Raw genomic sequence first — 16,295 nt, 5'->3', positions numbered from 1 at the left:
ACTACAATCTGTGTCAGCCACCACCACCTCCCAATTCTCATCCCTCCATCTTCTGTCTGCCCTCATCCCACTATTCCAAACCACTCTGTTTCTCTTGAGGGCCTTCGCTTTCAATCTTCCATTAATGAAAGGAAATACATTTGCAATATATTCCCATTGAGTAATACACTCAGATCAGTGAGAGTATTTATTCAGATGTCTCTGTAGGTGGCTAGTCTCCTACAATGAGCTGCCCTAGCATAATCTAGCCCTGTTGTTGTTGTTAAGGCAACAGTGGGTGGGCTAGGCTGCAGCATCATGACTGGAGGTGTGAATGGATTAAAAATAGACTGCTATTGTGTTGTTGCAGTATGAACCTGTAGTGACCAGGTACAACCACTGAGGGGCAGTGCTGAGTAGAGATGAGTCATCAGTGTGCACCAGGAACCTGTTTGTCACACACACACTATTTATTAGCTTTTATTAATTTTTCTTTAAAACAGAAAATGAACATTTCACAATGACCATTTCTCAAGCAAAGCCTCACATAAACCTTTCCAACACCTACAAAAAGGTATCAAAAGTGCACCATAGTGTCAATACATGTTCTTCTCAAGGTCTTACGTTTTTTCCCCCCTATGATAATATCATCTTATTCTTCTCATAATATTTATACAAATACCACATTTTGTACACGGTAGAAATACACGACCCAAACATCCCACACTTGGAACACTCGCCTCCACCCTCCTAGTTCATGCAGTAAACTGGTCTACTCTGACTGGGCCCCAGCCAGGCAACAAAGCAGTGTTACAGTCTGAGGGAGCGTGCAGACGCCTGGCCGATATTACAACACATGAATCATTAAATACCCACTCACCCCACCCAAACACTCATGCTATAACTAACACCTCCTTCCCAAAACCTCTGTACAACCCTCATTAAACACCTTTCGAACTCACAAAACTTTGATACAACATCCACTGATCCTTTGACAAAACTCTCCCCTGTAGCTGCATCTCCAGCCTAAGTAACAGGGTGTGTGGGGGAGGTAGGACGGGAGGGAGGGGCTAGGACGGGAGGGAGGGGCTAGGACGGGGGAACTGACTCCGAGGCTGAGCTGCAGTAGATCCATATACACAGGTTTGAATGACACCTGTGCAGGTGTGTGACCCCACTGAGGGTATACACTAGTATGGTCCATTATTCCCACTGCTGAGGCACTGGGCTTTTCTCCTCCGCTCCAATAGGAGGCGCTGTCCTCTCCAGGGCCAGTCAGTCTCTGGACTGGTAGAAAAGGATGTAGCCTGACTCAGAGTTCTTGGAGATCTCAGAGGTGAGGCCGTAGAACTCCTCTATGGCCTGGGCGTCTATCTTCTGCAGAGGGAAGGAGAGACGACATGGATCAGTGGGGTCGCACAAAACACAAGGGCGCACACATGTATGTTCTCCCGCACGCACGCACGCGCACACGACTAGCTTACCTCTACAATGTCGTCATCAAACAGCAGCCAGAAGTCGTGACTCTTCACAATGGCAATGTAGTGTCCTCGGTTTGGGCCACTGAAAACAAGACAACTCAGTCATGAACACACGCACTCTTTATGGTCAGTTTGGATACTTTTAGACAACCTTGTAGACACAATACTGACCTCCCACAATGCACCACGACAGCGACCAGGTCGTAGAGTCTCTCAGGATTGGTTGCGTCTCCTGAGGTGTTGAAGAGGCGGAGCTCCAGAGGGAAGACGACGCGATAGGACAGCTTGGTGTAGCGCTGCAGCTGCTCCATGTACTTAAACCTCTTCAGGTGTAGAGCCAGGATCATAGGCAGCTTCTTCACACGCATCCTGGGGGCACACACACAATACCTTATAGTAGCGATAAAAACTTATCAAAGAATACTTTAATGTCCACAACCCTGTCAACACTGACCTTTTGTGTGCCTCCTGTTTGCTTCTACATTCTTCACAGTAGTACTTATACTCACTGCAGAGAGTCTCTGTGTTACTAAACCCCCTGGAGGGAGCAAAGGAGAGAGAGGTCATGGTACTTGGAGTCACATGGAGGAAGAAGCAATGCACAGGTCAGTCAGTATGTAATGTGTTATTGTTGTTAGGTGTTGTAGATGTTACCTGAGACAGTGTGTGATGGAGGTGTTCTGTTCCACGTCCACTGACAGGTCCAGGAAGTCTTCGTCTTTGCTGCTGATCTGTAGGGAGAAAACAACAGCATCCTGTGATGACTAGAGCCAGATAAAAACATCATTCAGCCTATCTTCATGCCAACAGAACTTGAGCCTGCCTTCTCTCTATAGCGTATCACAGACAAGTATTGCATCCTGCTGACCACAACAACAGGGACGTCACTAGTGGACATGGGGAGTTAGACTCAGACGGTAGGTACCGTTTCGCAGGTGAGGCAGCGGGTCTCGTTGGTGAGGGTTCCCTGGAAGATCTCATGGACCCAGGTGGAGGGGGGCGGGGCGTTGCTGTTGTGGTTCTGGGAGTCGAGTGAGCCATTGGCTAGACGGCCGTTGGTCTTGTCCTGCTTCCTCTCCTCCTGCAGCAGGTCAGCGATGGTGTTGAGCAGGTAGTTCAGGAACTCATGGGCATCCTGTTGCATGTAGTTGTCGAACAGCTCTGCAGGGGTAGAGGAGAGGGAACAGGGGAGAGTGTCAACCTCATCCGTCTTACTCCTACCGTAAAAATGTCCACACCCACAAAATGTTCAACCATCCACTTCTTCCTCTATTCCCCCCTTCCGGAACTGCAAGCATACTACCTCCCGCTCACCATTCTCCTTGCGTAGGCGCGTGATGAACTTCTTGGGTGGTATGACTCCCACCTTCCTCTTCTGGTTGGCGATACTGTGGAACAGGTCGGCCAGGCAGGTCAGCAGGTTCTCCTTGCGTCGGGGCTGGCTGCGGTAGGCCAGGATCTTCTCCCGGAACGGACGGCAGAAGTACAGAGCCTGCAGCACCGAGTTACAGTAGCAGGTGTTCCCAAACTGCATGGAGGGGGAAATACATGAGGAATACAGAGAGTGAGGCTGAGAGCTGGATGCACACCGATTTTAACCATCTATATGCAGAAGGCACATGTGATCTGTAACAGATTATGCAGACATGTACATGTGAACTACGGCACTCTCACTTACGTTGACCAATCCGAAGTAGTGCTCGTTGACAGGGAACTGCTCTGAGCCAATCTCTTTCTCCAGAGCGGAGGCATTGGCGCCCTGGAACACAGAAACAAAATGCTGATCTTTTTTTGCATAGGTCTATGTGAGTGTGTATCAATGCTATTTCATATCCAATGCCAATGGCTGTCAGCGGGAGTGCCATTCTTTGATAATGGAACATGATTGACATAAGCTGCTGTGCAAATGCACCGCAAACAGGATTTCCTGAGTAGACCTACATGGCCGGAGGTCGGTTATGAACACAAAAAAAATAAACAAAACAAAAACCCAATGCATTATCCAAATGAATTACGTCTGACAAGTTTGCCACACTAAGGGGTTTTAACCATCTTTGCAAGACACGGAACAACATGTCAGTCTTGTCTAGCAATTTAACACGCAGCAGATCATGTAGTCATCCACTGTGTTCCAGAAACAGCTCAAAGTGGTTTGGTTTTCAGGACGATAACTCACTGTATCATCCATCAGTCACAACATTGTATCAACGTAGTTAAATACAGCTAGCTATGTGGAAAAGTTTGGTACCTAAATTATCATTGACATCCAGGAAAAGTACAGGTGTGAGCAAATGTATTTTCCAATTGTGACCATAAACTTTGTTAGATTTGACAATGAACTATGGTGGTCGTGTCCAAATGCCATGACACCCACACTGCTTTACTGCAAAATGAATGTGTAAGCTAAACGCGGTAACTACAGCGGTGCTGAAACCGCAGAACTATGCAGTGCGGTCAGTAGGTCACATTGTGGGCGGATATGAGCACAGCATTTGATTTGTTGTTTTCGCTAATTAAATGTAAGATCATACATAAACAGCTACTATATAACAATATAGACCTACGCTACGATATTAACGTTGCTATCATAGATAGGTAGGCTAACTAAAGAACGTGAAACGAAAACAAGATTGTCGTGTCAGTGAAGCTACTTAGCTAACGTTAGCTAGCTAAGAAAAGTGACTGGGTAGCAACGGGAAAGTAGAAGATTTTAACCATCTTCCCTGCCACGCAATATGGAAACAACACAACCGCAGTTGTCATGCCATCCTCACATCACTTTACATTTGTGTAGTAGATGCCATTTACTCACCATGGTACAAAAAGAGGCAAATTTGGAAACTGTCATTAGGATTTCCATTCGCCCAGCGCCATCTTCCACCCAATCACCGCGCGGAGGCGAGGAGGACCCTCATGAGGGCCCACTGCTGGACTGGCGATGCGAGCTCCGCTTGGTCTTAGCGCCGTGCAAAAAAATATCCATCCGATGTCCATGTTCTGTGGCGTACATAATATGAAACGCACACATATGCCCACACGTGCAATTCTGGACACAGCTGTGTAGAGATTGACGACTGTAATCAAATGTCAAACCAGAGTCAAGCTCACTGAATCTTTGATCAGGCTAACGTTAACTTTTGAAAACGAGAATCCAATTTACTTGTGTAGCTAGCTACAGTATATAACTAGCTATACAGCTAGCAATCTGCCACGATCAGCAGTTCATAAATAATTTCGATTATTTAGGCACATGTACAACAACATATGCATTTCTCCCATTCATTTTGCAAACAAAAGTTGTAGCTTGCTATCAGATGAGTCGTTAACCACTCAGTTCACTGACATGACGCTTCAGAGTGCGTCAACACTCCAATAGGAAGTCAAATATTATCTGATCTGAAATCATCATTTTACCCAACCCCTGTGGGAGTTTAGTCATTACGGTATAAAATCAAAACTGACATTAGATCAGCGCAAAGGGGACAAATTCAATGGTATTTCTGTTCAGGCAATATGAAGGCACCCCTGAATTCTATTTCAGAAGGAGGAGTTTCGGGGCCTTCAATCTCTCTTTTCGCTGTACCCGCCATCTTGCGAGTAAACGGGGGTAAGATGTGTTCCGTTTTTACAGCCCGTGAAAGCATAAAATCTCGTTTTAAATGTATGTAAAGACATTGATATAAGTATGTTAAAGCATACTCTACATTTGAGGCCAGAAATAATCCGTTAACGAATGTCTGTATGGCATATATTGGCATGATTAATGAATGGGGTAGCAGCGTGGCTTCACATGTGGGCCTAGCCACTGCAGTGTTCGCTAAATTAGCCGGTTTTTAGGAATTTAAAATGGCATAGCCAGACTGCAAATATGTCATGACCTGTAAAATAACTGTCACGTTGAAGCAAAGTTATTCTGTCAATCAGGGGAAATGAAGCGCTATCGGTTTTGGATAGTTTGCGAGCTAATTAGCTTTAGCAAGCTCTGTCGTAAATCTTGTATTTTGACGGACGTTGCCCTATTTTAAATGTCCCCTTATATTTTTTAATTGGAAACGTTATAGTAACTAAGCTACCGGTGTGTAGTTTGTCTTTGCAGTCAAGTTAACTTTGTCAACACATTGCAGTTGTCAGGTGACGGTTAATCAGACCAGGGTATTTATTATAAGCTAACTAGCTAAATGTCAGATACGGTTTAATTACGTTTTTGTATGTGACAGTAATGCATCCATTGACTTGACTAAATCAGTCTACATAATTCTCAGCCACCCTTGTAACCATACATTTTACAGTCACTGTAATAAATGATTTATACTTTGCCATTGGGTTTCTCTGACATTTGAATATCCATGTTCCAGTAATCAGGCATCATGACCAACACAAGAGGCAAGAGGAGGGGGACGAGGTACATGTTCAGCCGGGCCTTCCGCAAGCATGGTGAGTTCATATCAGAACGACTGAAGATCTATTGGAATGCCTTAGGTCACTTTAAGTTATTTAAAATGAGTAACTCAAGGTTAGGGGTGTTTCTGGCATGAATCCACACCGGAGTAGCCATCAGTGGTTACTCTTGAGTCCATCTTAGAATGGAGTTTTGGTTGGCTGTGTATAATATATGTACATTGTTCCTCAGGCCCCATTCCCCTGTCTACATACATGCGTATCTACAGGAAGGGAGATATCGTTGACATCAAGGTAGGCTTTCTTCCACCTTTCTAAGTGTTTACTGGTAGTGACTGCACTTACATTGAATTAGTTATATTTTTCTCTTTGGACTTCCCCCAAACAGAATTCTTAAGATTGTGAATGTCTCCTCCAGGGTACAGGTACCATCCAGAAAGGAATGCCTCACAAGTGCTACCACGGCAAGACGGGTAGAGTCTACAACGTAACCCAACATGCTGTTGGCATCATTGTCAACAAGCAGGTCAAGTAAGTACAATGTGTTGAGGGGTATGTCAAATTGTCACTATCCGTTTACTTTCCAGCTTGGCCATGGGATGCTCTTTCTTATATTGGAGTTGCATTTGATTTCTTTGTAAAGGAAGGTTTATGTTTGCAGAAGTCTGTTGCATCTGAACCCCATCTTCACTTTGAAACCAGGGCTGACCCTAAGTGGTCATTCACATGGGGGACAGTATTTGTCCTTCAGCACCCAGCCAAGTACTTACTGTATGTTTGAACTAGGGTTGTTGGAGACACTTAAAAAAACAGATTATTCCGCCATTAATTGGAAGTGTAATGTTTTCTGTTAAGTCATGATGTCAATTACTTTGTTTACATGTCATAGGTAAGTGACCAGTAGCCTCTTGTATGTTTTGCAGGCCACGTCTCTGCATTTTATTTCCGAGCTGAAAGCCATGTCCCCTTCTCTCTGTAGGGGTAAGATCCTGGCAAAGAGGATCAACGTGCGTATTGAGCATGTGAAGCACTCTAAGAGCAGGGACAGCTTCCTGCAGCGCGTCAAGGAGAACGAGAAGAGGAAGGTGGAGGCCAAGCAGAAGGGCACCTGGGTGGAGCTGAAACGCCAGGTATGGAGAGCACATTTACCTGGGCCATTAGCAGTAGTGTTTAAATGCTCTGTGTCCTGTACACCCTCCAGGACCATGTTTGTCACAGTTCTACATAAACAGTCCAGATTGAAGATATAAAATGGACACTAATGCTGATCTAGTGGAATGTTGTGTAAATACAGTTCTGTTGCTTGGTTGACACATTCTGTAATGTTAATTCAGCCATGTCATTATTTCTAATACATAGTCCTTTAAATTGTTTGTATTTGAAGTAGTGCGTCTCATCTATACATTTGTCCTTTCCTCCTGGTCTCCCCCTACAGCCCACAGCTCCTCGTGACGCCCGCTTCGTCAGCACCAAGGGCAACGAACCCCAGCTGCTGGAGCCCATACCTTATGAGTTCATGGCATAATTGCTGACCAAAATAAAAATGTTTATACACAATGATTTGTGTGGACCTGAGTCTCTTATGCATGCACACATGGATGCATTACACCATGGGTTAGGCATTATTACTGCATGTCAAAGACTGGGGGAGAAAAAGTGGGAAGATTGAGTGTTAGTTTAGTTATAATGTCGCGTCTAACCAGGGCGACCAATATTGCTGCTGTCGTTCAGTGATGATTCTCCTCCATTGATCACTCAAAGAGTGAAGTGAAATTAAATGCTATTTCTATTTCACCGGCGAGCTGAGAATGACGAGCACAACGGTCTCAAAGTACACTAAGAATACTACACTTGAGTTACCCAATCCCAAAATTGTACATTTGCAGTCAATCGCCCAAAATAAAGCAGACAATCTGGGGTATATTGAGTAGAAATGCTTGAACATGTTGTGAATGTGTCAATGTACAAGGCAGACCTGATTTGTGCCAAATTATCAGTCTACTTACACCATTTTGAACTTTGCACCCTGTTCAATGTTACCCTTGAATGTCTGTTGGAATGCCAGTCAGTCCAGCAGAGGGCAATGTGCACCAGGATAAGTGCCGTGTTACTTAAGACTGAGCTGCGATAGGCTGCTTTGGTTTTCAATGTGAGAAATTACATTCCCGTGACTGAATACCTAGGTACCTATAAGCATGCTGATGAACAGATACTGGGATTATATTTCCAGAGAAAGCAATGCACTATACGCTGATTGTGTCCTAGATGACTCCGGCTGTGACTCCACTCTTTGAAGATGTCTCAGGGAGAGGGAGATTCAAAATAAACATTTCCAGATCACACATGCATATTTCACACCTGCAGATGTGAAATAGGACAAATATAAGCACCTTCCAAATTATGAGTAGAGAACACTACTGGTTTGACAGTTTGAGCACCAAATGTCCTTCAAGTACAATCACAGCATTCGCTGAGAATCAATAGTAGAGTATACATTGCATGCATTGTTCTTCATTCAGGTGTTAAATCTTTGGTTATCTGACCATGCAGTCAGACTGTTGTGTGTGTGTGACTGTGTACTCTGTGGTTGGTGTGTGTGTAGTGACCACCCCTGTCGTATCTTGACGTGTGCTGTTTAATCAGTGGAGGCTGAATGGCTGACTGGATATCTGACAAACACTGTATGTTATCTCATCCCACCTCAGTACTTTACCCAATATTTACTCCAATTAGACTAGTTTCCTGAGATGGTAGCAGCAGCTGGAAGGGTTATAGTAGTGTGGAGAGGAAGAGCACAAACTGACTCGAGTGTTTAAAAAATGTTCAGGTATAATGAGGCATATTGTGAATTTAAGATATGACAATTTATCACTTTGCTTTTTGAAATGTCCAGTACAAAGGACATTTCTTGATAACAACTCACTTAACTAGTCCTGAGATATTCACTTACTAGAAACAATTTGAATATCAAACTCACAAAAATTGTAAGTAATAATTACACACACTTCTTTTAAAATGTACTAATTTTGACTCCAGATATTTTTTTAAGAACCAGGAAAATGTAGTGGTCAATATCACAACCCCCGCGTGATATAATTGAAAATGATATCATAGAATGTCCTTCCAAAAGGACAACCGGACTTAATACAGTGGCATGTATGGCCTCAGAGATACGGAATTAAAATGGATGTCCACTAGAGAACAAAAATAAATAGCTGGGTCTCGGGAGGCTGTATAACCCTCTGTTATCCTTAGCTGTCTCCCTAAGGGCAGAAGGTACAGACACCTGCCTTATCAAACTGGTGTAATAAGTCTCCAACAAGCTGAACGAACACAAGCTGGGGTTACACATGAACCCAAAATCAATGTGATCAATCAGCAAGGCACATCCAAATCCTTGCTTATTGATCAATATAGACTACATTGAGGCCTGGGTGTTGTATAGATAACAGTATGGTGTTGGGACCTACTATTTCACCTATCTTTCTTTCCTCATAGTGATATCAGTCCTGCCAGATAGAATATACAAGGAAATGACAAATAGTGTGAGAGAAATAAGGAGACTTCCAGAAACTTGTATTGCTATTCATGTGGGTACTGGAAATCCCCACAGGGATAGTAAAACAAGGAAAATTCTCCCTCATGGGGACATTTCCCAGGTCCCCACGAGGACAAAGGCTATTTTAGGTTTAGGGTTATGCAAAAGAGGATTTTGATTGGAAATACATGTTTTGTCCCCACAAGGATAGTCAAACATATGCTGTGTGTGTGAATCTGCTGTCACAGACAGAACAGGCCTTCATCTGGAGCGCTGACTCATGGGAGTTACTGATTGAAGGAGGAAAAAGTAAACAGTCAGGGACAGTGAGTGAGGAGAGAGAGAGCGGAGGGGGAGCGTGGAACGGGATTTGTGGGTAAAAGCAGTGGATTACTATGTGCTCCTTAATCACACACATTTGACATACAGATTGAGGCTGTCAACTCAGCCAGCAGCCCAGAGCAGCCATATCGACCCTGTCTGTCACACATTAACCACACAAACACACCCCACTGGTGGACGGTGGAGAGCAGAAGCCTCACAAACACACCCCACTGGTGGACGGTGGAGAGCAGAAGCCTCACAAACACACCCCACTGGTGGACGGTGGAGAGCAGAAGCCTCACAAACACACCCCACTGGTGGACGGTGGAGAGCAGAAGCCTCACAAACACACCCCACTGGTGGACGGTGGAGAGCAGAAGCCTCACAAACACACACCACTGGTGGACGGTGGAGAGCAGAAGCCTCACAAACACACACCACTGGTGGACGGTGGAGAGCAGAAGCCTCACAAACACACACCACTGGTGGACGGTGGAGAGCAGAAGCCTCACAAACACACACCACTGGTGGACGGTGGAGAGCAGAAGCCTCACAAACACACCCCACTGGTGGACGGTGGAGAGCAGAAGCCTTCACAAACACACCCCACTGGTGGACGGTGGAGAGCAGAAGCCTTCACAAACACACACCACTGGTGGACGGTGGAGAGCAGAAGCCATATGGGATGATATATCGACAGACATCAGACTGTCTCTCTCTTCCAATTCACAATGATTTCATGTTGTTCTCTCAACTCTGCTAGTTTCATCTCTCAGTTCTCTTTGTCTCTGGCCTGATTACACAGAATGCACTGTATCTCTCTAGGTGATAGTGGACAGATAGGGTCTTTCTTCCACCTTCACTTGCCAGGATTGGTTATCAGTGTAGACCATGGCCACACACAGATACAGACCCCGGGTTATCGATCCAGTCCCCTGTCAGTGAAGGGACTGGGACAGTCGGGGACCGGACGTGGAGGTGGAAAGGCTGATAACGATGGCGGCCGACAGAGGCCGGGTGACCTGAAGCGTAGAGGGAGCAGAGGTACGGCCCTGGAGTTCTCAATAGGCCTCATTCAGAGAAGCCATTCTAAGATTTCACACCAGATCATGGTACATGCATGGTAGTTGGTCTCTAATCGTTTGGTAATGTACACACCATATTGGATTGAAGATTTTCTATTGTTTTCTGATTTGTGTCAAGCTTTTCTGAATTCACAACTCAAGTATCCTTGTGGAAACATACTATACTGTTATCCAATTAAGTCTAAATAAAGAGCAGTGTCATAGAATTGGGAGTGGGTTGAACTGTCAACAGGATTGGAGGAGTCAGGTTTGAAGAGCATCACATTGGGAGAGAGCAGTAGAATGAAGACTGGGTTGTGACTAAATCACACCTATCATAGAACAATATGGAGGAGGTTGATAAGATCACGATTAGGGCTGTAAATGTAACGGGTGTGTGAAGACTGGAGACAGACAGTCGCTCAGCTCAGACTACAATCGTGCACACACACCACAGACAGAAGATAGCGATGCACAGTGTCAGGAGCCTGCGTGACAGTTTTAAAGCCTACAATCAATCAGAAACAGGCAAGCTCAAAGACCTGAATTGCAACAACTGCTGTTCAGTAAAAATGATCAATGACTAGTCTAGTCTACTGAATTCACCAATAACAGATAGGACTAATCTAGGTCTTGGAAATCAGAGCCAGAAACCCAATCACATCCATTTACAAGAGGCTATTTTGCCTCAATCTCAAGCAGTAGCCTATTTCATAGTAGGCCATGAATGTAAGTTTAAAGCTGCAATATGTAACTTTTTGGATGACCCAACCAAATTGACATAGAAATGTGGGTTATAAATCTGTCATTCTCATTGAAAGCAAGTCTAAGAAGTGGTAGAGCTGTTCTCTGTGTGCTATTTCTGTCTTTTACTTTCAATTTTGTACACCAGCTTCAAACAGTTGAAAATACAATATTTTGAGTTCTAGAAAATATATTTCACAGCCGTTTAGACAGTACAATGGTTCTCTACACCATACTTGCTTGTTTTGTCACATAAACTGGAATTATGTGAACTATTTGAATTTTAGCAACCAGGAAATGGCGGTGCGATTTCTGCATAGTGCGTCATTAATTAACCCATGAGGATTGATAGCAGACTCTAATGCCCAAAAACCTGTTGTGTCATGGGCAGTGCCATTGGACTTTCACCATTTTGTAAGTAGTCAACTGGGTGGGACTTCCTATGAGTTAAGGAAGGATCACATAATTCCATCCAGGTCAGCGGGATCAGCCAATTAATTATACTCATTAGCAAACATTTCATAACTGCAGGTGGCAGTAAATCGCCAACCTTGGCTTTATACCTGTACCTGCCTTTCAGTTTGTTTACCAACTCATAGAAGTAGTAGAAGAAGAAAATGGACTACTTCAAAATGAAGATGGCCTCAATTGGGCTGCCCATGCTCTCACATATGCCATAACCAGATCAAATAATCAGTCTACACTTTACAGTACCTTGCTATATGCTGTTTTAAAGTCAGCTGTGCGTCAATGCACAGCAATTCACTGTTCCAACCTCCTCCAATCAGGAACTAACTATGTTCAAATGTAGGGTGATGGCTGAATAAAATCACGAAGCAGGTGTCCAATATTAATTTATAAATCATCAATATTTCACCAAAATAATGATAGTACTTAGGCCTGAAATTAATTTAGGCTATTACAGAGCCAGACTTTGCTTTCTATTTTGTTCACGTTCCATTGCGTGGATTGAAACACCCCTGTATTATCCAACAGTGGTATCGCCCAATAAAATATATAGTCCTCAGGTGTGTTAACCCATGTAGGCCGATAAACGACCTGCCCTATTGGTTTTGCGTTATCAAAACACTGTCATCTGTACAATTAAAGATGGGGGAAAGGATTCAAGTCCACAGAAGCTTTATTTGTTCTTTTGTCAACTGCAATGCCACCTTCAATAAATCATGGAAATTAGATGCCCATCTTTGCAAGCACACAGGTTTGGTGAGTACCTATCCTGCCCAGCTGGTATCTTTCAACAGATGGTCCAGATCAGATCCTATGTACTGAATTTAGAATATCTGTTAATCAGAAAGAATGAACCTATTGACGTAAGTGAAATACAACTGAACGTGAATTAATGTCTGCGGTCAGAAACACGTATTATAGTGTTTTGTTACTTGTTCATCTTTCTCTTTGACAGAAACCCTTCTCGTGCGAGAACTGTGACAAGAGCTTTTGTACCCGCTACCAGCTCACCAGACACGGGCTGAGCCACAGTGGAGAGAAGCCATACACGTGCGTATGATGCTTCACTATCCTATAGGGCAATGGTTCACGGTCAATGACCGGTTGTGTATGAGCCTGTATGGCTGTTCCTGCCTTCAACAATGTTTCATTGTTGCCTTTCCATATGATTTGGCGGACAGTCAGTTGGCTAAAGTAAAGACTAGCACCAAAGCTAGGGTTGAGTTGTAAATGGTTTTGAATCAAATGTTTCTGAATGAACTCGAGTAGTTCTAACCCATTGTGCTATGAGTCATGCAATTCATTATTCCTCTTCCAACCTTCCCTCTGGTCACTCGTCTGTTTCTGTGCGTCTGCAGGTGTCAGGCTGCAGGATGCTCCGAGGCCTTTGTCACATATGCCAGCATGAAGAATCACATGGCTCGCGTTCACCAGCACCAGGAGAAGTACTATAAGGTTGGCTAAACCGAAGTTAGACTTTGACGTACCAAATGAATCATTGATACCACTTGGTTTAGTCTGAAACGAAGCCCTGCAAAAATCGTGGACATTTTCCTTAAGCCAGCATGTTTAAGAATTACATTTGAAGTTACTCTACTGCTGCTTGAAATTTGAGGTGTTTAGAGCACCAGCACTGAAGCCCATGCTCTAAACTATGTAAACATCTGTTAGTATGTGTGCATGTAGTCTTGTGCACTTGCCTTCAGTCATAGGCAGACATCTTGCCACAGAAGTAGACCTGCGTTTTGCCTGTTTAATAATAATTTCCTGCGGTTAGTTTGTCTAATTTCAACCAGCTGAATGACCAACACCAGACAACATGCAGAGTAAGTGGACTTTTTTTTTGTTTTTTGTAATCAACATTCATGACAAACTAGACGTCGCTTGTCTGCATGGCATTGCCTACGTGGATGAAGGCACCACTACGTTTTCATGACTCGCCTAAACTGAGGTTCACATTCATCACCCTATTGCCTTAGGTTTCATTTGACACTGTTCTGAAACAGTTGATGGTAAACATGAGATTCTGAATGCCTTGAGACTTCCACCTCCAAGTGTGGCTAAAGGAATAGTGATGGCAATGTTGGACTACGACAAATGGTCCTCCTGCTAATTTTCATTCAAAGGTTTGTAAATTATGTTCTAGTGTGACCATGTGCACTGTGGGATGGAGTTCAATAAGAAGAACCAACTCAAAACACACAAGATTAAACACACACAACTGCTGCCCTTTCAGTAAGTATAACACACTGGTCTCTACAAGAGAATGTAGACTCTACCACATCAGGCTGAACTCTGACCCTTTCCCATAGGTGCATCTTTGAGGGCTGTAAGAGAGAATTTGCTGCTCCCGGACAACTGAAGCGCCATGAGAAAGTACACCAAGGTGAGCCCTACACATGCCCCATACCCGTCTCAAAGTCTTATCAGAGGTCCTGTAGATGTGTTTCATACATTTATATCTAGCCTTTAACTTTCCCAGGTTACCCCTGTGCTGTGGAGGACTGTCCATTCCAGGGGAAGACTTGGTCAGAGTATCAGAAGCACAGGAAGGCTGTGCACAGAAGTATGTAGGCCCTCCAAAACATTGCCACCCTCTTGACCATGCTGCAACTCATCCCTTTGCATTGTCTTGTGAACCCCTCTCATGGTCCTAAATGATTATATAGTTTTAAAACTGATCCAATTGTAAAGTCTTCACTGGTTGTGTGTTCAGTCGAGCTACAGTGTGATAGCTGCAGTAGGATGTTCCTGGAGGCATGGTTCTTGAAGCAGCACCAGCTGCGGGTCCACTCCGGTGCGCCCAAGAGGGTGTTCCAGTGCTCCGACGCTGGGTGTGAGAAGACCTTCACCACCCACTTCAACCTGGAGAACCACGTTGTGTCAGACCATGAGGGAAAGATGGCGTTCTCCTGTACACACGAAGGCTGTGGCAAGCACTTCGCTATGCAGGTGGGCTCATGGGACAAGACTCAAGTTACAATATGGTATCCTGTCACATCACAAATAGTTTTGGAGAACTCAATCTGTCTCTTAGAGTGGAATATTTGGTGTAAAACGAAGTGTTTTTATATTCCTTAGGAGAGTTTGAGACGACACCGAGTGGTTCATGACCCAGAGAGGAAAAAGCTGCAGGTAAACACTGGTATTGTTGGGTATATGGGGATGAATAACATCCCTACATGTAATATTATAAACCACTGCTTTTTTCCTTTTGCAGAAGGTGCACCCTAAAAAGAGGAAGCCGTTGCTTCGGAAGACAGAGTTGGGGACAGCCTCCACACAGGTTGAGACCAGCAGACTGGCTGATCAACTCCATACCGCCAGCTTGGGCTACTCTACATCATAGCACCGCCAGCTTGGGCTACTCTACATCATAGCACCGCCAGCTTGGGCTACTCTACATCATAGCACCGCCAGCTTGGGCTACTCTACATCATAGCACCGCCAGCTTGGGCTACTCTACATCATAGCACCGCCAGCTTGGGCTACTCTACATCATAGCACCGCCAGCTTGGGCTACTCTACATCATAGCACCGCCAGCTTGGGCTACTCTACATCATAGCACCGCCAGCTTGGGCTACTCTACATCATAGCACCGCCAGCTTGGGCTACTCTACATCATAGCCGTGGGGGGGGGGGGAAATCTGTGGAACAGCAACCTATTCTTTGCTACGTGTCAAGCCTTTTTGTTTAGTTTTCAAGAGCTGAATTTCAGTTATGTATCGAACACTTATCTAATAAATCCTCACCAATGCATTGCTGGATCCTTGACTGTTAATGGTTTTGTAATGCACTATGACACTTTACAAATACCCAATGGTGTGTCTCACATGATGTATTCACTTTCAAAGCATATTATGAAGTCTGGTCCATCATCCTGGGAAGTGTGATAACTGGGCCCAAGGTCTGTCTTCTCCAGCAGAAGAGAGGTGAATTTGGTAAACACATTGACTGGCTTATTTGATAGACTAGTAGTTTAATAATTAGTATACAAGTAGGATGTGATATCCCAGCAACTTTGTGGAAACCACTTTATGGACCTTGTGGCTGTTCACACTTATCTGCCCTGAGTGGCTAGTGGTCCCACCTGGCCTAGCCTCTGACTGCCTTCTCATTGTTCGAGCGGCCACTCGCTCTACCTGTTCACTAATGGCCAATCTGTAGGAGGGTTGATGATGGTGAACAAATTGCATCAGTGTGCTTGAAGTGCACCACTTCAATAGTTCTCATGGAACTTGTAGTGGTATTAAGAGATGGGTAAAGCTTTTGTTTGGGTGCCAGGCAGGTCTTCACCC

General features: G+C 44.4%; 3 protein-coding genes across 3 annotated transcripts; 2 read left to right on the top strand and 1 right to left on the bottom strand.

Annotated features, from left to right (window-relative positions):
* Positions 1-443: 443 nt before the first annotated feature.
* Positions 444-4,679, bottom strand: LOC106590448 (ubiquitin carboxyl-terminal hydrolase 12-like). The gene is made up of 9 exons (XM_014181505.3): positions 4,273-4,679; positions 3,139-3,219; positions 2,775-2,988; positions 2,386-2,621; positions 2,115-2,191; positions 1,915-1,998; positions 1,632-1,829; positions 1,464-1,542; positions 444-1,356 (listed from the first exon to the last, which is right to left on the bottom strand). The coding sequence occupies exons 1-9, from the start codon at positions 4,318-4,320 to the stop codon at positions 1,255-1,257; spliced, it is 1,119 nt and encodes a 372-aa protein (XP_014036980.1). The 5' UTR covers positions 4,321-4,679; the 3' UTR covers positions 444-1,254.
* Positions 4,680-4,930: 251 nt separating this feature from the next.
* LOC106590450 (large ribosomal subunit protein eL21) lies at positions 4,931-7,415 on the top strand. The gene is made up of 6 exons (XM_014181507.2): positions 4,931-5,067; positions 5,816-5,894; positions 6,091-6,152; positions 6,277-6,389; positions 6,838-6,988; positions 7,294-7,415. Exons 2-6 carry the CDS (start codon positions 5,828-5,830, stop codon positions 7,381-7,383), a joined length of 483 nt encoding a protein of 160 aa, XP_014036982.1. The 5' UTR covers positions 4,931-5,067; positions 5,816-5,827; the 3' UTR covers positions 7,384-7,415.
* A 5,159-nt stretch (positions 7,416-12,574) lies between these two features.
* Positions 12,575-15,756, top strand: gtf3ab (general transcription factor IIIA, b). Its single transcript, XM_014181506.3, has 9 exons — positions 12,575-12,752; positions 12,952-13,046; positions 13,355-13,451; positions 14,143-14,231; positions 14,309-14,382; positions 14,479-14,562; positions 14,713-14,948; positions 15,078-15,131; positions 15,217-15,756. Exons 1-9 carry the CDS (start codon positions 12,639-12,641, stop codon positions 15,343-15,345), a joined length of 972 nt encoding a protein of 323 aa, XP_014036981.1. The 5' UTR covers positions 12,575-12,638; the 3' UTR covers positions 15,346-15,756.
* Positions 15,757-16,295: the final 539 nt, after the last annotated feature.

Source organism: Salmo salar, chromosome 29, assembly GCF_965601325.2.
Source record: "Salmo salar chromosome 29, fSalSal1, whole genome shotgun sequence".
In the NCBI taxonomy this organism is placed as follows: Eukaryota; Metazoa; Chordata; class Actinopteri; order Salmoniformes; family Salmonidae; genus Salmo; species Salmo salar.
The sequence above is the reverse complement of the archived record's forward strand: the minus strand, read 5'-3'. Positions and strand labels throughout refer to the sequence as shown.

Coding starts and splice junctions, on each gene's coding strand:
- LOC106590448 (XM_014181505.3), bottom strand. CDS start 4,320: ATGGAAATCCTAATGACAGTTTCCAAATTTGCCTCTTTTTGTACCATG. Junction 2,989..3,138: donor ACTACTTCGGATTGGTCAAC/GTAAGTGAGAGT, acceptor CCCTCCATGCAG/TTTGGGAACACCTGCTACTG. Junction 1,357..1,463: donor TTGATGACGACATTGTAGAG/GTAAGCTAGTCG, acceptor TTCCCTCTGCAG/AAGATAGACGCCCAGGCCAT.
- gtf3ab (XM_014181506.3), top strand. CDS start 12,639: ATGGGGGAAAGGATTCAAGTCCACAGAAGCTTTATTTGTTCTTTTGTC. Junction 14,232..14,308: donor ACACAACTGCTGCCCTTTCA/GTAAGTATAACA, acceptor CCTTTCCCATAG/GTGCATCTTTGAGGGCTGTA. Junction 14,949..15,077: donor GCAAGCACTTCGCTATGCAG/GTGGGCTCATGG, acceptor TATATTCCTTAG/GAGAGTTTGAGACGACACCG.
- LOC106590450 (XM_014181507.2), top strand. CDS start 5,828: ATGACCAACACAAGAGGCAAGAGGAGGGGGACGAGGTACATGTTCAGC. Junction 5,895..6,090: donor CCGGGCCTTCCGCAAGCATG/GTGAGTTCATAT, acceptor ATTGTTCCTCAG/GCCCCATTCCCCTGTCTACA. Junction 6,153..6,276: donor GAGATATCGTTGACATCAAG/GTAGGCTTTCTT, acceptor TGTCTCCTCCAG/GGTACAGGTACCATCCAGAA.